The sequence below is a fragment of the Ammodytes marinus genome (assembly GCF_949987685.1).
Source record: "Ammodytes marinus genome assembly, chromosome: 15".
NCBI lineage: Eukaryota > Metazoa > Chordata > Actinopteri > Uranoscopiformes > Ammodytidae > Ammodytes > Ammodytes marinus.
In genome coordinates, this window is record NC_137219.1 from 16,763,158 (window position 1) to 16,786,057 (window position 22,900).

The following is a 22,900-nucleotide window of genomic DNA, read 5'->3' on the forward strand; positions in this document are numbered from 1 at the left end:
ATTTAAATCAGGGGTTCTCAAACTTTTGATAGCTGAGTGCCAATTTAGGAACCCAACCTTGGACCGGGGGCCGCCGAATGGCCAGTGTCTTTGCATTTTTAAAGTTTACAAGTACTGCATCCAATAATGTGTAATTAACACATTTTAATTAATAAATGAAGGGCTAGATTTCATTCTGTATTGCATTCAAATATTTATTCTACTTTATTGTTCAAAACTTTCTGCACATTGAAAACGTATCACCTTTTGGAGTGTTTTTTTGTAGGACTCACTACTCATGATGCAGCAGCAGTGTTAACTATTATGACACTATACATTGGAAATAAACCGGGTGGGCTATCAGCAGTCAACTAGGCAGATAGTTCCATGGCTATCAGCAGCTAGTTAACGTTAGCTTGTTAGCTAAACTTTAGGCAAAATAGTTAGAAACCAGATAATGTTAGCATCCATCCTCAGACACTTGACCTAATCTAATTCACCTTGAAGGTGAGAAAGTGCATCGTATTGGGCTTGACAAGCTCACTATCTAACAACTTACATTGGGACCACTACACTGCCTGCTGCACTGCGGGAGGCTGACCAGCCGTCTGCATCGAGAGGCAGAGGCCAGCCGAACTTCGCAAGTTTAAGATGGTACGGTCCACTGTAGGGGTGTTATTATTAATAATTGGGGAATGCATATAAACAATTAGGAGGGATATTTAAGTATTTCGACCCCTGTACTGTTTTTACTGTTACGGGGGACGCATCCCCTCCGTCTGTTTCAATAAAAAAAATTAAAAAAAATTAATAATTCATAATTCAATGCGGGCCGCCAGATATGTTTCCGCGGGCCGCCATTGGCCCGCGGGCCGCACTTTGAGAACCACTGTGCACAACAATTTGAGAGTGTTTGACCAATGTGGAAGATGCTGTGAGAGAAAATCAAGGAGAAAAGCAACACAAACTGCATGACAATGATGTAAGAAGCCAGTAGGTGACAATCTTCTCAACAGTTCTCACCAACCACCTGCGTCCTCCTGAATAAAAGGAGCTATGGATTAAAGGCCCTGATCTTTTCAAGGAGACGGTGATGAAACCGTCATGGCAGCATCCAGGGGCTCTCACAAGAGCTGCAGAGCTGTATCAAATGTAGCAGCAATATATGATAAAAAGGTCAACTAAGAAAAAAGAAATTTAATGGTAGACCACTGAGAATAGGCTGAACATTAATTGCGGTAATGGGCATTTATTCGAACTGATCATGACATGCATAAGCCTATAATACTGAATGTCAAAGAATCACCAGGCTCCTCTGGCATCAGTGGGACATTACATTCATATTGCTGATTGTATCAGAGTCCTCGCCCATTGTTCCTGGTGTCTTTCATTTCCCTCTCTCGGGTCACAAGACTGATCAAATTATTGTTGCTGCTCCAAGGAGGAAATTGATAAATATCTGGGGAGGAAATTAGAGTCCCAGACAGTGTTGGTTCTATGTAATACATGCATGCACACTAATATGCATAACATATTAAGTACAAATGAATCCCTGTGGACTCATGGACAGAGTGGGCTCAAATTGCAGTGCTCCAAAAATTTGTATTTCTTTTCACACAAAATAGAAAAAAAATGTGGCCTGGATTAAAAGGAAAATGCTTAATGCATTGGGAAAGCTGTTCAGTCATTATGTAGACTCATGCCTTGTGGGTCTTGCTAAACAAATGACTTAACATATGAAGGTGACATTTTCCCAGCCACAGAATGCTGTGAAATCATAGGGGACTTCTGTACTGAGGATGTATAATTGCGAAGGAGAAATACTAGAGTAGCCTATTCATGCACTTGGCCAACGTTTCTCGTGTCAACAAACTACCGATCACATCAGTTGAGCAATACTTTTTTTATGCACCGTGCAGGCGACGCTGTGGACAGATGCTGAGGGGAAGAGCTTTGATTGGTCGGCGGCGGTGGGTGTTTCCGCATTCAGCTGAAGCGCAAGTTTTCGGAGAGGGGACCGTCACGTCCGTGAAGAAGAAATCCCGCCTGAGCCATTCACTCCCAGAGGAATAGCGGTCTGTCCAGCGCCAGGGAGCAGGGATGCCTTACATGTTCATCAGCACGCAGATCCGGCTGGTGCGTATCATGATCCCGATTCCCGCATCTGTATAAATGACTTCTGTCACGCTGTTGGAGGAGACGCGATGGAGATTCAGGCATTGTATTGTAGTATTAGGCAGCGCATGCATGCTACAAATCAATCGGGATCGTCAATTGCAAATTATATTTACGCAGTGGGCTGTAGTAGGCTATTGTGCATGCTGGAAAACAACAAACAGTCAAGGCTACAAGCAGAGCAAGCAGCGTGCGTATGGTTGTGTTTTTTTTCCTCGTATTTTTTTTGCCATGTTAAAATTAAAAACACATGTTGCCCAGTTGTCGGCCTCTTTTTGCGCATGTTCATTCTGTTGACTGCACGTCTCGAAGCAGCCTAATTCTATAGCCTCTGAGTATTGGATGATCTATTTATAGGCTGCTAGAGATTATGATCCGCACCTGCCACAGACAGGGCTACAGGTGTAGCCGGTGATACAGCCAGAGATCTAAACAAACAACAGACCTTGTTTTGGCTAAGCAATCATTTGTTACTCAATCTGAAGCAAACTAGAAGCCATATAGTTAATATGATTGAATGTCTTCTTGCAGGAGACTGGACCAACAAACGTGGGAGACGAATACTCTGATCCAGCTGTCATGAATTACCTGGGAGCAAGGAAAACAACAATGCTGGGAAACAATTTGTGAGTACTGAAAATGGGGACTTGTTATTTTAGTGAGTGGATGTGTAGGCTAAAGGAAATGTGGTAGGTTAACTGATCAGACCAAGGAAAAACCTTAAACGGTTTGTAGGCATAGGGCGGTCAAGGATATCTGCCACAAAAGCACCAAGGCTGGATGAATGTCTGTCCTGATTTAATCATTTTTGCAGATCCGTCTTTATAAACATTTTGCAAACCATGAATAGAAAAACTGTCATGGCATCGCTCCAATGCAGGGCTCCACACACGCACACATGCAGGATCGCCTCCCAGGTGTACTGCAAATGTGCTCACACCGGGCAATTTTATGTATCCATATTTAGGCACTTAACACTGGTGTTTCTTTCATTTTGGCTTTTAACGTGTACATATTGACAACAGAGCTTAGATCAAGTCACGTGGAGGAGTGGGGGGGGGGGGGAGAAAAAACTCAGATGTGGACGAGCAAGGCCGCTGCTTTGCAGATTTACAATAAACCATTCAAGCTGATGGAATACAGATCAGGGAAGTGTTGTCATTGGCAATCTGATTCAAATGCTGCTGGGAAATGAACCAAGGTGTGGAAGGAAGTGAACAAGTACTTGAACAATTAACAGCATTCTACTTTCCAAGCAAAGTTTACTGAAAGAAAGCAAAATCCCACATGTGTGGAAAGTCAAAATGACTTTGTGTTTATGCTCTCTTAGCTCCGAGTACCATGTGGACGACCCGCCTCGCCTGGTGTTGGACAAGCTGGAGAAGATGGGCTTCCGCGTGCTGACAATGACCGGGGTGGGTCAGACGCTGGTGTGGTGCCTCCACAAAGAGATGGACTGATCGGTCATTGAGCCTTTGTACTGTTGACTGTATCAAAATACCAACACAAGCCTTTGAGATGACGAAGGAGTTGTGCTGAAGAATTTCGTCAACTTTTGTTTCACTTCGGGTCTTCGCTAGACACATTGACAGCTTCAAAATCAGCCCTTTGTCAAGTGAGAGTGAGATTAATCCAGACGGCAAGTTTCTGATAACCACAAATGACTTGACAGGTTAGCCAGAACAGAGGAATACCAAACTACATTCCATAGATTTGATAAGACCATTTACCCATATTGTTTGCCATTTACTACAGGGGACCAAGTGTAGGGAGCGAGAGCCAGTTTTACTGTAATAGGCCTTTGTAGCAATATAACATAATACAAAATCAGAGTCCGTTAAATCAGCCTGTGCAAAAGACCTGACCCAGTTCTCCCAATCTGCTGTCTATGCTTTTATACCTACAGCTCTGTCTGAAAAAGTTTTGTATCAGTGTATCATATGCTTATGATTACCGTAAATGATGTAATGATGGGGATTGCTTGTGTACCTAATTAATAAAAGAAAACAATTTGCATCCTAATTGGATTTACCACAGACAAAATGAAACACATGCTTATATGGCCTTCTGATAATCCATTAGAAAGACACTTAGCAATCATCACAAATGAAAAAGGATATTTGCACTCTTAATGTGAGCCTTATACGGATGCTGCACTCATCACTGCTGGCACACTGGACGCAGCAGGAGTCTGTCTGAGAGCCAAAACACGTTGGGTGGTTTTATTACAGCCCCAGGTCTGCCAGCGCATGTCTGGGGCCAGCGCGGGTCACTAACCCGCAAAACCAAGAAACCTTGCCAGCCAGCTCACAGCCAAAACTCGTACCAGTTCACACTTGACTTAGCTTCCACCTCTGCACTAAAGATTGAAAGGTCCTTGTGCTTTTCAGCTCTGTGACCAGATCACAGAGATTCCAGACTGCTGTCAGCTATGTGACAAAGTTTGACTCGGGACAATATAAAAGAAAACAGGGTGGAGGAAGATGGTATGAAGATTCCAAGGCTCTGCTGTAATTGTAAATAGGATAGAGACTAGAGCATCCCATCCTGGTTTCGCATGCAGCACAGGCCACTATGGGCTCAGGGCAGGGTTGGTGCTGAATGTGTTTCCTGTAATTGTATTTCCTCTGTTGTCGTTTGGACAGAGCTTGTGTGTTTCTGGGCTCTCTTTTTTCAGATTGCCGGGATATGAAAAAGGCTACGCATAAACAAAACCATGTGATGAGGGGATTTTGCAGGAGGAGAGGAGCAGATGTCTCCCGACACACCACACCACACCGCTCTGTTCGACAGCTGGACATTGTGTAACAGAGGCAGAGCGAGGCAAGAGAGATGGATGACTGGGTGGGTTGGATGTCGCGGCGCTGCCATGCGGCTCCTAAATGACACAATGCCATAACAACGACGGGAGAAAGCGCAGTCACAGGACACAGGCCCACACATAAAGACATACCATTACGCCACAGACCCCCCTGAGGGACAGGAACATAAGACTACTCTGATGGATAGATGTTCCACAAACAGAGGACCTTATTACAAAACAAGAGTGACCACAGCAGTTTGGCACTGTAATGTCTGACTAAATGTGGGCCACAGAGTGGTAGTGTGTCACTTTAGGGAGCATAAATAAGCAACACAGTCTTCTAGGTATCTGTTATCCTATTGTGAAACAGCTAAACATTTTCGATTAACTTGTTTTTTAAATGCTCAATTCAGGATGGAAGGTAGACTATTTTGAAGAAAGTAGCTTATTAAGTATGTTATTCAGTTTAAGCCGGTCCATGCATACAAAAAATGTAGCCTATTGTTCAATCTTTATAGTTCATCAGTTATCATATGGTGAAAGTCACTAAGGAAAAAATTCAGGAGTTCTTAGCCTACATAAAAGCCTTTCAGTCAGTGACTATAGAAATAGTTCCTCGCTTTTGCAGAAAAAGAAAAAAATGAATTGGCTTATTCGCTGAGAGTCTGATGAGAAGATCGATTCTACTGTCACGTCCATTCAATTTAAAGCTGGAGCCAGACGCGGTTGTATGGTGAGTTACGTTCCAGACAAGTTCTTGGCCGGGACCAGTGACTTCCCGGAGTCTCCGCTAGTTGCCTGGCAACCTGCAGTGACAACAAGACTCTATAAAAGTCACCTCTCCCTGCCAAGAACTAGCTCAGCACCAAAGCCCCCGACAAACTGCTGTGTCGTTTGTTAAAAATAAAAATCTGATTAAACAAACTAGATAAAACATACTAATTAGTGAGGTTTTTCTTACCCTTGGACGAAGTCTGTTTCTCTCGTTTCCTTTCTTTTGATGTTGTATTTTTCATGCTTTTATTGACATTGCAGAGACAGAGATGAAATGGGGCATAGATTGGAATGACATGCAGAGAACGACACGGGCTGGATGCGAACACGCGTCCGCCGCGACGAGGACTGAGCCTCTATGGGGGGGTTCCAACCACTACACCATGAACACCCCCCCTCCCTCTTTTAACTTACCTTTAAAGTATATGTATATTGTATGGAGATGACAAACTATTGTCCAGTCACATATGTACCTCAGAACAATAACCCAGAGGTGAATGAACAGCATTTTTAAGCCTTGAAATGTTGCAGTCCATAAAAGCCTCTTCGGTCTGGAGTAGAGCTTTAGATATACTTTAAACAAAGCCCAGGGGACAATCGTTTACACCATCAAATCTGTAATGGAGGGGCCTTCAGAGTATGTTGATTTCCATCGCGTGAGACCAAAACAATTTCCATAAAAGATTACCTAGTGTTCCTATCTCTGATTACTGGTTTAACATAGGGGGGAAATTATTTCAACGCAGTCACATCACACAGTGTATATTGCTACAACACACAACTTGTGCACAGAGTTCCTGAACAAGTATGCAGGATACAGAAAAGATTAAATTAACGTTTACATTACACTAAGGTGGATACAATAATAGGATAATGTATTTTCCTACCTTACTACACGATCATTTTTCCATTTTGATAAAGGTTGGTGTAGCAGGGCTATTCTGCTCTTTTACAACACAATGAATAAAGACAAGATACTCCCTGGATGTCTTAAATCAACATAACTTTAGTTTTAAGTACATGAGGTTGATGTATTAATTAGACGTAAACATTTTTGGGGATTGTCTAATGAGTATTTAAGAAATGAGTATTGTGTTAGGATATATTGAAATGTATTCATGTTATGAATTGCAAAACATGCGCCAAATTCTCAGAACTATTGAGACATTTGAAAATATGTATCTTTTCATCTCAGTTTATTGCAGAAAGTCAACAGACTGAATTATGTATCCATTAAAGCTATAGTGCGTAACTTTTTCATATGAATGAATGTCGGTAACATTCAAGCCATTGTAAAATTAGTTGACGCAAAGCTGATAAAGCATATCAGATCCACAAAAAATGTGTATTTCTCAGTATGGCAGCATTTACAAACTGGTGTCGCCCCCCCGACACTGGCGCAGGAACTCAAGAAGCGCCCACGAATAATTTCAGTTGTTGATTCAACTGCCACGGAAAAACCTGGACGTACAGCAGAAGGAACAAAAACCATGCACGATCACTGAAGGCTTACCTCATGTAGATGCGTGGACAGTTTTGTTGTAATTTCTCCAAATTACCAATGGGGGTGACCGAAGTTACGCACTGTAGCTTTAATAGACGGAACTGTACATGGACAATAAGTCCAACTGCAATTAAAATATGGATCACCAAGTAATTATCGGACCATCATTGGCATCCAACCACGCATTGATATAATATGTTTAAAGCTGTGAATGTGAGGTACCGATTCATCTCTTCAGCCTGAGTATTTGGATTCCTACCTCTGGGACCACACAGCTTAACAATGAATCCTGCAGGAGCCCTCGCTTCTTCTCTACTCTGTATCTGCCTCAGTCATCCTAAGTACTTAATAAAGGAAAAGACATAACATGCTGGTTAAAACCACAGCTTTGTTTTTCAGTTATTAAAAAGATTTATTTTGTCACATACTGCATTACATAATTAAAAAAAACACACAAAAAGGAAAATCTTAAGAGGCCTTATGAAACTAAAGCCTGAAACAGGTTTATTCATGTAATAGTTGCAGGCAGGTACCGAGCACGGTGCTGCTATGCTACGTCATTCATTCGTCCTCGTCGTCTCTCTGCATTTGTTCTATGAGTTTCTGTCGCTCGGCGGCCTGCCTCATCTTCATCATCACCACGCTCTCATAGTCACGCTCATTGGTCAGGGCGCCCTGTGGGAGAGAGGGACGGATCAAAAAGTTTGACAATATTATTATTATAACGTGGAACAATGTACACAGATTGCAAAAGCACATTCTGTCTTTAGTCTTAATTTTGTGTCATTTCTATCTTTAATACAGGCAAAATCAGGAAATAATAATAATAATAATAATAATAATAATAATAATAATAATAATAATAATAATAATAATAATAATAATAATAATAATAATAATAATAATAATAATAATAATAATAATAATAATAATAATACAGTATTTGATCCCAAGAAATTCTACAGTGTATCAACAAAAATATCTACAAAGCCATAATCGATTAATTCAGAGTCAGAGTTGGGTTTTGGACTTTTCGTTGGACAAAACAACTAACGAGAAGATGATTCATCTATAATGAAAAATATTTGCAACTTTACTTCACAGTATACAAAAAACATCTGTCAGCACATCAGTCTTTTCTGAAAGGTTTCCCCACTTTAAGTCCCTATTTATGGGTCAAGTTTCAAAGCCCCTGGAATCTACATTTCCTACATCGAACCCACTTCCCCGGAACCTTTTCATTAGTCAGTCTGCGTCTGGTAAACAACCCATTTCCTTCAGACTCCTTCACTCATAAATTTGAAGCCTCAGAGAGCAAGCCGGGATAACCCAGGTGACACACCATCAACTGTAGGATGTGTAGTACTCCCCACGGGTAAACTGATCTTGACATTTAAAAATCAGTGGAAGTGCCACTGATTTTAATAATAATCAATATTCTAGGAAAATGTCTGATGAGCTACTACACTGGCAGGGAGTCATCCAAAAGTCACAGTGTCTGTAATATCATGACAACATGACTCAAAGGCAGCACATGGAGCGAATGACACCACTGTCACCGTCAGCTGTCTTGTTTGCTTTCACGACCGGAGCTTGTGTGTGCTCAGCGGCGGAGAGGCGCACTCGGACAGATGAGAGCATCTGAGTTACCATCAGCGTGCCGGCAGGGTGAACACGCGTGAGACGGCAGCCCGCAGAGCAACTATGACAGGGTAATTCCGCTGCCTGAGGTCATTAAACCACCAAAATGAGGGCTTGGATTAGGCCTGGCAGCCACTCCGGCTTCTTACTGCGTGTGTGTGTGTGATTGCTTGCTTGGGCTTGAACGACGACAGCGAGAGATTCTCTTACTGTGGGGGGGGGGGGGGTCTGAGAGAGGGCAGCCACTGGCTAATGGCTAATCAAGCAGGGTGGAGCGGAGGCCAGACGTCACACACGAACACAACACAGACCACTCGCTATCTGTGCTGTCACAAATGCCACACACAGGCCAGCAGCAGCACACACAACCAGGCACAATGAAAGGGAATTGAAAAGAAGTGAGGCAATGATTTTCTTCTTCTTTTTTGAACGCACCAAGGATGATGCTCATATGTGCATACTTATATAACCCGCTCATATGCACTAACAGGGACCATCATGCCTCTTTGAAAAGGGAGAGCGGCCATGTGTCTACAGAGTAAGCCATTGTTTTGCAGGATTATATCCAGGAAGTCTGCCGGGCCAAGGAAGTGTCTCTTTAACAAGACAGTGAGCTGCAGGAGAGAGCGAGTGAGTGAGCGCGAGCATGAAGGAATGGGCGTGAGTGAGTGAGAGCGATTGGGAGAGAGGAGGAGGAGAGGTAGGTCCTTGTCAATGCGCTCGGTGAGCTGAGGCATCTGGAAAACATCACAGGGACTCCAGCACCCATGTGCTGAGAGAAAGAGGGTATGGAGGAAGACGAGCAGAGAGGGTCTGTGAGGGGAATTTATATCCCCACTCCCCCAACCACCCCACCTCAAACGGTGGATTGAGGAAAGCTGCTATTATCATTCCAGTGCTGTGAGCTCAAGCCCTTGTCTGACACGTAACTCTGAAATATCACGCGAACGCCATTAGGTAAATAAAGAACCCTCACATCTTCAAATTAAACAAAACACAAGCAAGTATACAAACAAGCTGGTGAAAACGCTCCCTCTTCTTCAGCACATATAGCTCGACTCTGCACTGCCCTCTACCGGCCACTACGATGAAGTGAATCAGAAGAAAAATATATGAAGTCCGAATTGGTCTGATCTGACCTATTCTCTACCCAGTGTGCCCATGCCAAACTGCGTTAGGTCAAAGATTTGGGGGGATTCTGAGCATTAACAGGTGCTTTATGGGCAGTGTGACGCATTTCTTCTCGGGATGAGGGATGTTTCCTCGCCTCGAGTGTTAACTTACAGTGTACATGTTTGGCCAGTGCATCACTCTGTAACCAAACACTTTTTGCATGCGTGTGTGCGTGTGTTCGCAGGAACACTGGGGGCCCAGGGTTAGTAGGAAACCACAGAACACAAACACTGGGCCCCCGTACAAAGCCGAGAGAGGAGGGCACGAGGCCACCGCAGAGGTAGGATGGTAGTAAAAAGAGACGCACGCACACACGCATATAAACAAGCTGAGGATTAGCTGTGTGACATCAGCACATGGCTAGGCTTCCAAACAGCACACCCCAGCATGACCTCAGGCCAGTAATGACATCATGAATACCACCAGTGCTGTGAGTCAGGGAGTGTTACACACACGTGCACACACACACACACACACATACACACGCTCTCTTTCTCTCTCTCTCTCTCACACACACTCCTTCCCACACACAGCAGGAGGCCTCTCGCAGCGCAGGTGGCCACTGTGTTCCACTGGCACAAGCTGTCAGATCAGCTGCACATTACACAACTTTCTTGATGTGTGTTTATGTGAGATGTGTGTGAGTATGTTAGCATGTGAGCACGAGTGAATGAGTAGGGGAATAAATATGTGTGTGTGTGTGTGTGTGTGTGTGTGTGTGTGTGTGTGTGTGTGTGTGTGTGTGTGTGTGTGTGTGTGTGTGTGTGTGTGTGTGTGTGTGTGTGTGTGTGTGTGTGTGTGTGTGTGTGTGTGTGTGTGTGTGTGTGTGTGTATGCAATAGAGACAGAAGAGTGTTGGCTAGAGCGGCTATAAGATGAGACTGCTTCTATCTACACCAAAACCTTTTTTTACTTGCAAAACGTATTCACATCATTTTAATACTCGTTTCATATTTCAGTGTCCCACCATTCCCTTTATTGGAGCATATACATTCTATTATGCATTGTCAGAGACAGCGCTGTTAATGCCCGCCATTACAATTGAAGTTAATTGAAGTGATGTAGTCCTGTTGGCCAGGAGCACAATTCTTATGCCGATTTAAATCAACACACGAAGGAACAGAGAGAGAGAGAGAGAGAGAGAGAGAGAGAGAGAGAGAGAGAGCGGGAGCGAAATGACAATAAATATTCCTTCTGCAACCTGATAAACAAGGAAGCCATCCAAGTATTTAACTGAACATTAAAAGCTTGAAGTTGTCTTGAGCACCTATCACAGAACATTTGGTTAAATAAAACCTCCTGGCTGACTACTTACTTTAGAAACTAAAACTTAATTGTAGTGACATTAAAGAAATGTAGTACCAATTTTAGTTGGTATACTAGCATTACAATGAGTATTGTCTCTTAATCTTGCAGTTTACAACTCTGAATTACCCATTAACACATCAGATATCTCTAACTAGACAGTCACTGAGCCAATAAGTGTTCTCACAGAGTTAGCTGCCAGGAGAGAAGAAATGTCTTTTACTTAACAAGCCTACTCTGTGGTCCAGGCTAACATTTCTGCCTCCAATGAACTCTGGTGAAGTTAATCAAGGAACTATTTGTCTCGAGCGTGTGTGGTGGCGTAGTCTGTGCTTCTATATGCTGTCTGGGCTATGGAGTGTGTGATTTATGAGATGCGAACACTTATTTAGAGATCATTTGTGTGTGTGCGTGTGCTTATGTGTTGGTGCCCAAGCACTCCTACTAACTCAAACAAACAGGCACAGGGCAGAGGTACTGCACATGCAACACCGGAGCCAAGGTGAAATTCCTCTGCAGACTAAACTCAAGCTTTGTAAATGGTATAGGATTAATCATCATTCATTATAATACTAGGCACACACAACCCCAAAGGTCTGGTCTATTATACTGTTTTTGTTAGTGAAGAACAAACACTACATGGAGATTAAGGCCCAAATCGACTTCCTGTATTTAACCCTTTACATGCGTGTGTCCTGCGAACATCTGGTTTTTGAATGGCTCTGAAAGACAGGCCCTCCTTTTATTTGACAGCAAAAGCCAAGTGTCTGCAAATGTAGACTTAGCGAATACATTGACAGATCTCTGATTGTGACAATTATTATAGATACGCCAGCTGCAGGATTTACCGGCATCCTCAAAACTACACAGGGAAAGAGATTGAGTGTATGTATAATACATACAATCTATTTTAAAAAATCTAATGCAATTGAAAAGAGGCACAAGATTCAGCCCTATTTTCTCTTATCAAAGTCATATCGTTTTTTACATCGGTGACAGAAAAATGCAGATCTTTCACATCACAAAATGTGCGAAGGCAGAAAAAACACTGTGTGCACGTAGCGGCCGTTGCGTGTGGACTGCAGATGTAGCCAATAATATCCAAAGGTAAAGGGAGGAGGGGGGGAGGCAGCCGTGGATGTGAGGTGCAATGTAAGTAGGTGTCAGTACGTGTAGACGAGTTCGCATGTGGTTGTACGTGGTCACGGTATTGGATAGAATAGAAGCCTGTTGGACGGAGACGGAAAGTACCTTTGGAAAGTCTTAAAGTAAAGGAAATAAACAGTGAAAAAGAGAAATGGCAGCAAAGGCCTGAACTCCGGTTGCCCTGGCATTTCTCTTTATGATGGATGAGCTCAGGGATCCTAGAATAGGGAGATGTGGGGGGGTTGGCCTCTTTAATATCCAACAATACACCGTTGTAAAAGCAAAATTATGTCTTTTACATCCGTGCCTTCCGAGAAAAGCCCTCTGATTGCAACCGATTTCCAATTCAAACAAAAGGGGCCACAGGACTGGGTAAGAATGTAGCCTGGACCTTGGAGATGTCAAAAAGAGCTCTGCCATTATGAGGGGAGAAAAAAAAGAGGTTCCAAACAAAAACATTTTAAATGCGTGTGCACTCTGTGTATGTAGGCCTATATTACCAAATATATTTAATATGCAGAACAAACAGCTAGTGGAATGTATCCTGCTATATGTTGTTTATATCAAATTTCCAGTTTTCAAAGTAATCTAAATATCCCAACCATGATTCTATAATTAATAATGAGTCAGTGCCAGGAGATCCAGCAGTACATTCCCAGCCTTGCCTACCCTGACCGCACACAATCACTGTGGAAAAAAAGTGTGTCTGAGTTATACATACTGTATGTACATAACTTTTTTTTTTTTAATACATGAGTTTTCTGTGGGTGCAACAAAGAGATCAAAACAAGTTCAATATTACTCTGCGTAATAGCACAAAATTACCTTTAAATAATGTATATTTTCTTGAGGGGGAAAGTTTGCCCTTTTCTGGAGGAGGACAGGATATTAGAGTTCAATAGTTTGCATGTTACACTCACAGCCTGCTAGAATTCCCATGAAATCTCCCTAAACTCATGTGTAAATGGTTAACAGTGTAGGTGGTGCTGGAAGGCAAAAATAGGCATCAAAAGATATTTTTGTTCAAAACCTAACGTAAATAATAAAGCTCTTAGCTTTATTGTTCTGCATCAATGAACATTGTATCGTGAGAAACTTCTGTTGCAACCCTACCATAATTATCCAGCCTATTCACCTCCTCACTGTGTTGGACCTGACGTCACCTTAGGTTACTGAAAGCTTTGTCATGCTTTAATGAGCCTGCACATGGTATGCGGTGCGGTAACATAACACCTGGACTTTGACTGGTGTCAGATCTGTGTCATGTGGCAGTCATTCAAGTGAGTGTCTGCCGAGTCATAACTTTGAAGACAAAGCGTGACGACAATGGTTAGGATGATGATGACAAATACAAGCTTGGTGTTGTGATGTTCTCACCAGGAATGATTGAAGGAAGTTTTAAAGAATAACTACTACAAAACTGTTGTAGAAAAGAGAAAAACCGATGAAGTGCCCTACCCAATTATAAGCGAGGAATTGACTGTCTGATCTATTGCTTCTCATACTGATGGTTCAGCTTGTAGCTCATCCATGAATAACCCAAAGTTAAGTTTTTCGCCATTGCAAATGTTTTTCATATAAAAGAATGAGACAGTTTCTTGCAGTAAATCTAGTCTAAATGCTGCTGTCTAAGGGCCCAGATACAGCGGAAGCTGTAGAACACACAACAAAGGGCCAGAAGAATATCCACCAAAGCCTCAGTTTGGGCTTCTAGCGCCAGTCAAAGCAATATCTGGAAACACTTTTTATCCTGCAACAACAAAAACACGCAGCATCCCAGATTTCAGGCCCAGCATAGCAGCATCAAACCACACTGTCCGTTATGGTCAGGCCTTAGAAAAAAGGCTTAGACAAAAATCCAGCTAGGGCTAAAAGCATTGGCCCAGAGGCTACATAGCATGTCAACACAACTTACAGAGTGAGCCCAACCTTGGTCAGAAGGCAGGTCTTTTGAGGTCATTCCCAAATGCCGCAGATAACCCTGATTGTCTTCTAGCATGAAAGCAGTTCTGTGGTTGTAGGTGGGAGGAGGAGGGGGCTTCTCAGAAGAGAAATTTTCAAAAAAATTCTGAGTAAATGTTATGATAATTTAATTTGCGTGAGCATTGTGTCTGGTCTTGCAGACTGTTCTGGCGCTGGATGCAGAGCGGGAGAACAAGAGAGGATCAGGCGGCACGCCTATTGTTTATTGGATCAATTTGAAAGGACTGAACTAGACTCTGGACAAAGGGATCCACAGGCGTGTCCTCCTCTCTGCTGGAACATAACGTTCATTATATCAGATCATGGTGGTGATTTTCTTTTAAATATATTCTCTTTACACAGGTTCTAGTAGATTAAATAGCTAAAAAACAATCAAAAGGGCATGAACAACTTGAATAACAGTCACTGCCTGTGTGAGCACAATAAAATGCTTGAGCATTGCCAAATTTAACACAAACAAAGTCCATAGAGCAGAACAAAAGCTTGCTGTTCCGACACAATTTTCATTATGGTATTGCCATAGCATTACAAAGGCAAAGTCAACACTCGGGAGGCGTGAGAACTGGAAACGCAACAAGTTATCTTTCTTGTGCAATCCGGTGTCCCTGTTCATACATGTCTGTGTGCGATAGTGTGCTTTGATTACATAGAGACGCTATAGGCCTCCAATCAGGCAGAAGGGCCTGTGGAGTGGGCTGCTCTCTGGGGCTTTAGGCAAGCCAACAGTAAGCAGGAAATCAGGAAATAAGCAGTGCAGAGGGACAATGACACGGAGATTAGAGATTGGTTAACCCCCCTCCTCCCGAGTGACTGACCTGTTTGCTCACTGACTATGACTTCCTTTTAAACACAAGCACACAATGTACACAACACACACACACACTGTCAAACACAACCTGTTGTCCACTCCCAAACCTATACAAATTCAACCTCACTAAAGCTTCCCCTCTTTCAAACACTTTTTCACCATTCAGCTCTTGAAAGCAGTTGTGCGCCGTAGCTTAGCCCGCATGTTGGTATTTCTCAATATCGCAGGCATCAAATCAGTCTCAGCTCACTCTCTCTCATCATAGGTAATGGGTGCAGCCTGCCGAACAGCAAGACCTACTTTAATACTTGTGTCTAAAAGGCCAATTTACAGCACAACCAGGATGATATCATCTGATGTCTGGCAACCATTTTAAAAAGGTGGGAAGACAGCAAATATAAACTAAGAAAAGACTAAAGTGATGACAAAAAGAGACCAACTGGATGCCTTAACACTCTTCTACGCTGACCTCACCTGGCCTCTCTCTCTTTTATGCAAAGAGGACTTTCACCGGCAACACACCTGGAGAGCCCTGCAATACAAGAGGGAGTTTACACTGGGAAAGGTGAACAAAAAAAAAGGAAAAAAAGGGATCAAATGTCCAAGGACTGACAACACCCACCTAAGCAGCAGCGTAGACAAAGGTAGGAGACACTCTCTGCGGTTAAATGCTACAGCTAAATGTAAAAGTTGACTTGGTTGTGTCAATGGAGAAAGACTATTTTATCTCACTCTGTTTTTTCTGTCTCAAGGCGGTACAACCAGGTCTTCTCTGGAACGGTTGAACAAGCCCCATCATGTCAGGGAAAGAGTTTGTCAGGGTGTGCAGGTAGACGCTGCCTACTCTCCTGACATGTGAGACGTGTGTACAAGTGTGGGATTCAAATAGCCTGTATTTGCTCAGCAAGACAGGTAAGAGCTGAAATAATCAATCTTTGTCTATTCTACTGTGATTTGACTTATTAGACAAACAACTGCATGAAAGAAACAATCTTGAAATCAATTCCTTTGAGCATTGTGGTTAAAGTATTCATCACACATCTGTCTCAAAGATCAATCGTTACTGCAGCATTGAGGGAAGATACTTGAAGAAAGTTTCTTGGCCAATCTGTTTTATTGGGCTTCTTTAATTTTTTACTTGGTCGCGAAGTGTTTCCTGAATACGATCCTCATGGCAGAAATCCTAAGACTCCTCCTTGGCCAAACTGACATGTTTGGAAAGGAATGCTGTTGTGTCCATGCTCTCCAATCTCCCGCTGCTACTAAAGTGCCGGTAAAACCTTTACAGGCCAACAAAACCTGTTTGCTGTAGTGGCTTACAAATTTACAGAGTGAGTGTTCCAAGTCACGAACACAGATCTAATGTGGGCAAAGCTGTTTGGGAGACCGTAAAATCACAGACACTGAGCAGATGATCTAATCGACTTGCCGGTGTTGGTTAACCGAGTTCTGTTTCACTGAGTTCCTGTTGTAATCACTTAAAGATGATTACAGGTCACAGAACGCCAAAAAAATAAAATATTAATTTCATTTTGCCCAAGGTGTTTCCTTTTAAGTTTTGTTGGTGGAAGTGAAACATTAAAGATTATTCAAAATCCCCAAACTAAATTACATAACGGATGACTTACTGTTAAATGTAATTCCTTCAGTACAGTGTGATGTTATTTATGAAAATAACCATATTTAATTTCATTAGATTGCACATCCAGGGACACCATATAGGGGAAGGTGGGGTGATTTGTGCATTTTGGAAGTTGCAAAACCCCTTGTTTCTAGAAAACCGTGGAAGAAATTGGAAATGTGACCACATATTTAAGAAGAGCCATCCATTTGACTCATCCTGTAAAGAAGGGAGACACAAGGAATAAGATATAAGCACATTTAAGCTCAAAAAACTGTGTTTTGCCTTTCAAAGGTAAATTTCCATGATCAAGGTTTTTTGATTATTGTGTCTGAACAATTATAGACACGTTTGAAAACATTTGACACATGTTTTAGTGCTTTGGTATGCTACACTTTGAGTCTATATAGTTAGCACAATGTCAACCCTAAATTGCTGCATCATGCCTATTATCCAAAATTCTGGGGATGGGGTGATTTGTGCGCAAGGGCCTGGGTGAGTTATAAGTAAGTAAGTAAGTAAAATGTGTTTATAAAAGCACATTTATGACAGTTTGCACTGTCCAAAGTGCTGTACATAGTGCATTCAGTAGGTAAACAATGAAGGTAAAATAACAATAACCAAAATAAAAGACGTAAAGCCCATACATCCACATAAACACAGATAGTAGTGCAGAGGTAAGTAAGTAGTGCAGAGGTTAATGGGGAGGAAACACCAGGGTGTACATATGGGTTTTGAGCCTTGATTTAAAGGCAGTAATGTAGGGGGAATCACATTTGTCAGGTGGCAGTTGGTTCCACAAGCACGGAGCAACTAGTGCAAAGTACATTTCTGAGAGTTGTGCCAGTGGCATGGCTGTATACGCTGGTCACCAAAAGAAAGTGATTGTCTACAGTAGCTCAGAAGAGAGTGACATCTCAATTCCACTTAACGACACCACTGATGAGAGTTCAGATGGCCAGAAAGATGATGATGGTGACTTTGTCATTGTGACACAATGACGCACAAATCACCCCACGTAGTGGGGTGATTTGTGCGACAAGACAACTTTTTTTCCGAAAGCTATATTTCTTAAACAGTTTATTCCAGATCCAAAGTTTTTATTGCCAGGGATGCACAACATCCTGAAATATATGTACATATTTGAGTTGGAGACTTAACTGTCAAGGCCTCACTTTAAAATCACTTTGAGTAAAAAGTTGCACAAATCACCCCACCTTCCCCTAACTCTCATTCTGCAGCAACATAACCTAACTGCTTCCCAGCAATTTGTATTTATCACAAAATTATAAACATGTGTTCAAAAGGGAAGTTATCACCGTGACTCCTGTCAGAAGTTACGGTAAAACCTTGCATTCTCCCAAAACAAAATGTGAGGAGATACGACTCGCTTTGATACGGTAATTACCATTTTTGCATTTGTGTTGCTTTTGTTACTGGAAGTCTTAAGTAAGCTAATGGACTTCCTTCAGAGGACTGACAGCAGACCACACCTGAATTTATGGGAAAATCAGGGATTTAAAAAGTAAATATTTAGTAATGAAAGCTTCAAAGCATTGTTGGAACATCCCTCTGTTGCCAAATAATGCTGAATTTCATTAGACCAAGTGGAGCAGGTGCGATCTCTAAACAATCGCTGTCGACAATGAAACAGTCCAATAATCACATCTGGCGCTCAATTACATGACAAGCACAAGCAAAAGCCTGCTCCATATTCTCGCAAGATGAAAGGGGAACCTGAATGATCAAAAATGGATTTAGCATGCAGTGTTGATGCAAATTGCCTTCACAAGAAACTTGGTATCAGACTAACATTTGATAAATTCTAATTTTCATTTTATTTTTTGTTTCGTTTCAGATGGCATTATGCTTTTAGGCTTCATCACTTCCTAAAGATTCGAAGCAAAAGAGGAAATACAAAAGGATAAAGAGACTTTTGAGGACATATAAAACACTAAAGTGTATATCAACAGATCTGCCAAGATGCCGCTGAGAACGTCACTGTACCGAAAGCCATCCTCTGGTCGGTGGGCCAGCAGGAAGCGGCTGTCCGTCAACATGATCAGCCTTCCCCTGGCTGACTTCCGCCACATCTCGCATATTGGCAACAACGCCCACACGGACAGCTTTGGAGACCTGTCCTTCCTTAAAATGGGCCACAATCTGCTTCTGCAAAGCTCCCAGAGCGAACAGAATCTCCTTCTGGCCTGCTCCCCGCCACCCAAGCCCCCGCGTCTGAACCTGGATGAGGCAGAGTGTCCAGAGAGCCCCGACTGGCGCGTAGGCCGTCGGGAGAAAGCATCTCAGAACCGAAAGAAATGCAACTCTATGCCCATTCTGGACAGTGACGAAGGAGACGGAGAGATGGAAAAGGAGGATGTGTACCAAACTGGGAATAATGTTGATTCCGGTCAGACTCGCTGCCCTGGACTTGGGGGCGGAGATTCCACAGACTTCAGGAACACTACAGACGGACAGCAAAACGACGAGGACAGTGGCTTTTCCTTTAGCCTCGACCTGGGCCCTTCAATCCTGGATGATGTTCTCCAGGTGATGGAAAAACTCCACAAATAGACAAGATAGAAGGTCAAAAAAAGGCTATATAATACGTTTGGAATATGGATAAGAGATTCAACTCAAACTGTTCTCTGAGACACACTTCTGAATTTGCAGACAAACCAATCTTCAAGTGATGGTTCATAGTCGCATTGACTGGGGATATCCGATTTTAAAATCCCCGGTTACTAGAACTTTCCGCACCAAATATTTAATGGAGGTGAAGTACTTCACTGAAAAAACTGATACACAAGATGGAAAAGTCTGTCTTATTTCATTATTTCAGTAAAACATGTTGTTTGAATTGTTTGAATCAGACATCACAGCAAATTTCTAAGATAATGAGTTTACTCTTAAGTAGAGCACCAGATATTCTAGTCTCTATAGCACACTGTGGTCCACAGCATTTGTTAAAAATTAAACATAATCTTGTTTGAAAGGTTCGAGGGGGAAAAAAAGACAAATACACAAAGTTAATGTTCTCCTCAGGTTCACCCCTTGCAGAGCTGGATACAAAATTTAAGTTAATAATTGAACTCTGTCTTATTTTTAAAAATTTCAAGCTGGACGTTTTCACTCTTTTCTGCTTCCCTCCTTTGCTATTGTAATCCCCCAAACCACACAGCACAGCACTGAAAGACGGCTGTTAAGACTTAAGAGTTTTGTGTTTAAGAAAAGAAAATCTGCGGCTGGAATCCAAGGTCCTCGAGCTGTGATGTCTTGGCTCTTGGCGTGCTTGCCAATCTATTGTGTGCAGAGGGCAATTTTTCCTCCGCACGCATCCCAGAGGCCCCTCTCTAAGGTAGACCAAGGTACCCCCCATCTCTCATTCCCAACAATGCAGTGAAAACAAACACTTAGCTCTGCTTCCAATAAAAAGCCAGCCAGTAGTGGCAGGTTGGGCTGCAGACCAAGCCTAGGCCACAGGTCCAGGACCTCAGAGAGAAAAAAAAAAAAGCAAGAGCAGGCTGTTTTCTTAGCTGGAAATCAGAGTCTGATGCTTCAGTGAGTGGCGCACGAGAGGGAAAGTGGTAAAGGGTAACGTGATACTTCCACACATGCAGGGGGTGTCGAGGGAGGAGGACCAGAGACATCCATTACTGCCGCAAAAAAGTCCTGATGAGGGTTTAAACACTACCTTCTGACCAAACAGACCCCCGACAAGTGAAAAATACATGTATGTATCTCACATACACTGGCACACAAGTAAAGGGAAACACACACATGCACTTAAATGTTAGCACGTACGGTCATTCGGTCAAGCTGAAATTTTTGTACAGACAATCTTAGGTTCATTTTCCTCAGGTCTGGAGATGAGAGAGTCAGGGACAGGACAGTCTGGGTCTTAGCAGGGGGTTGCCAGGTAAACAAAAAAAACAGAACCAGTCGAATTCCGATGTTCCCCACGGGTCATGGTGCAAAATATACGAACCACAAGCGTCCCGCTTCCAGCAATAGATTCAGGATTCTATGTACGTCCAAACAGAAACAGCCATGTCTGTGGGTACGTCTGCGCTGTATATCTGTTTTGGCATCTCCCATTTTAAAATGTACATCAATGCCACTCTTTCTTGAATATGTCATGACAATAACACATTGTGAAACATTTCTTGTGTTTGAAAGTGTACTGTTTTGTATTTTACAGAAGTAAAGAAATATGTCTATCAAATTCCAAGATTGGTGGTTTTGTGGATATAAATGCTCTTGTCAACGTTTTAAGAGAGCACATATGAGAATGTTTACGCACCCTGATGGAAAGACATTTATTTGGCTTTTTAAGCAGTCAGCAGCCACTGTGGAGGAAATAAGCCGTGTCTGTCACAGTTTCAAGAGAAATCATAGCCTTGGATCATCCAAGGCTACAAGTAGCACAATATTATTTCAAGGTGGTGAGACACACAGGCCGAAATTAGAGAGGTATGTGGAGTCAAGAGTACTGTATTACAGTAAACTGGACTTTGACACAACTGCTGAGTGGTTAACCATTCCCTGCTTCGTTGCACACACCTGTGTCACAAAGAGCTGACCTTTAATGGCTAACCAGGGTGCGTCCGCAGATTCTTATATTCAGACTTCTACATCCAGATAAGCAGGAGAAAGAGCTATTCAGTCACACAGACTTTAGGTTGGACATCGATCCCGTCTGCTACAATGACACCTCAAAGCCTAATTTATTCACAAGAGAAAGAGGAATTGTCGGACACTGGAAGAAAATAACTGCGCTGCTAAGTAAAGGTAAAAAACTTAAAGCTATAATACAAACATTAAAAAAAAAATTAAAAAAACACATATTGGTATTTCATGTAATTCAGCTGAATTCAGCTGAAAACCCATCCTTTTTCATTGTAATATTTAAAAAAATTAACGTCTGCTTCACAGAAGATTTCTTGGATGTTATATGGCTATGTCCTCTTCACATGAGCTCTCAGTGTGAAGAATCAAATAAACTTAAGCTCAACAAGTGTTCAGCAACATGACTGATGTGAGAAGAAAGAGTCTGTAATTGAAGACAAATTATCTTGTCTGCGCTGTGCAAACTGGCCGAGCTGTGAGGTATCCCAATCACATCTGGTACCACTTCTCTCCCTCCAAAAACCTAAACTTGCTGTCATAAGGAATACCAAAAAAAACCTGTCATCTCACTGATGAGTAACTCTTTAGAGTAATTTATTTTGTCAAACTAACTTAAAAAACTTAAAAAATATTTTTCTGGCAATTAAGAGATGTGTCCTCCTACTGTTATTGAATCTCCCAGCATAACTTGATGCTGCTGAAATATGCCGCGTGATTTAACATGGCTTCACACAAAAGAGGGGGATTTGTGAAACTGATATTGTTTATGCCATCTGTATCATGCCAGAACTTATTATCAAGCTATATCCGGCTAAGGCCGAGCCAATCCACAACAGCTATCCCCTCTCATGACACGCATGATGAACCGGGCGTGTTTGGGAGTAACACTAGTATCATTTTGAAATTCTGACCGCACCAGGAAATTGGTTCCGTGTCTAATGAGAATATGCAAAGACACATCTAAATATTTCAAGCTTTCCTAAATCAGTGTATCTTTTCTATAAACTATGCAGTGTTTTGTTCCACGAGGGTCCAGTTTTACATGGGCCATATTCACCAACTTCAACCTCATATATTATGGAGGTATACTACTACCTGTCTCTCTCTACCATATCCATTCAACATTAAAGGTGCACTATGTAACTTATGGCTGCATCAGAGAAGTGAACATATTCTAAGGTATATTCTCATAACTGAATAAACAAACTTTACTCACGGGAAATTTGGATCCCTGAAACACTGTTTTAAGTTACCTGAAAAGTTACTGGTTCACTGCTATTGTTTACAGCAGCAGGGCCCACAGTTTTGTTTACAAACATATACTAATCCTAGGTTTGGTTCCAGGTGCCTCAGAATAATT

At 42.2% G+C, this 22,900-nt stretch overlaps 3 protein-coding genes across 3 annotated transcripts in view; 2 read left to right on the plus strand and 1 right to left on the minus strand.

The window, feature by feature from the left end:
- The first annotated feature begins 1,991 nt into the window (after positions 1-1,991).
- Positions 1,992-4,163, plus strand: gchfr (GTP cyclohydrolase I feedback regulator). Its single transcript, XM_080042945.1, has 3 exons — positions 1,992-2,115; positions 2,686-2,780; positions 3,485-4,163. The coding sequence occupies exons 1-3, from the start codon at positions 2,080-2,082 to the stop codon at positions 3,612-3,614; spliced, it is 261 nt and encodes an 86-aa protein (XP_079899071.1). The 5' UTR covers positions 1,992-2,079; the 3' UTR covers positions 3,615-4,163.
- A 3,482-nt stretch (positions 4,164-7,645) lies between these two features.
- The window catches only part of dnajc17 (DnaJ (Hsp40) homolog, subfamily C, member 17), a 35,269-nt gene continuing 20,014 nt past the window's right edge, over positions 7,646-22,900 (minus strand). Inside the window, exon 11 of the mRNA XM_080041934.1 lies at positions 7,646-7,910. Within this exon, the coding sequence (XP_079898060.1) occupies positions 7,797-7,910 (114 nt within the window). The 3' untranslated portion in view covers positions 7,646-7,796. The remainder of the gene's footprint in view (positions 7,911-22,900) is intronic.
- On the plus strand, positions 15,566-21,154 carry LOC307261395 (cdc42 effector protein 2). The gene is made up of 3 exons (XM_080041935.1): positions 15,566-15,934; positions 16,043-16,202; positions 18,770-21,154. The coding sequence occupies exon 3, from the start codon at positions 18,895-18,897 to the stop codon at positions 19,483-19,485; it is 591 nt and encodes a 196-aa protein (XP_079898061.1). The 5' UTR covers positions 15,566-15,934; positions 16,043-16,202; positions 18,770-18,894; the 3' UTR covers positions 19,486-21,154.

Bases quoted from the DNA above. Each gene is read 5' to 3' on its own strand.
- LOC307261395 (XM_080041935.1), top strand. From the start codon at position 18,895: ATGCCGCTGAGAACGTCACTGTACCGAAAGCCATCCTCTGGTCGGTGG.
- gchfr (XM_080042945.1), top strand. From the start codon at position 2,080: ATGCCTTACATGTTCATCAGCACGCAGATCCGGCTG. The intron at 2,116-2,685 runs GTGCGTATCATG...GTCTTCTTGCAG, and splicing joins TCAGCACGCAGATCCGGCTG to GAGACTGGACCAACAAACGT. The intron at 2,781-3,484 runs GTGAGTACTGAA...ATGCTCTCTTAG, and splicing joins ACAATGCTGGGAAACAATTT to CTCCGAGTACCATGTGGACG.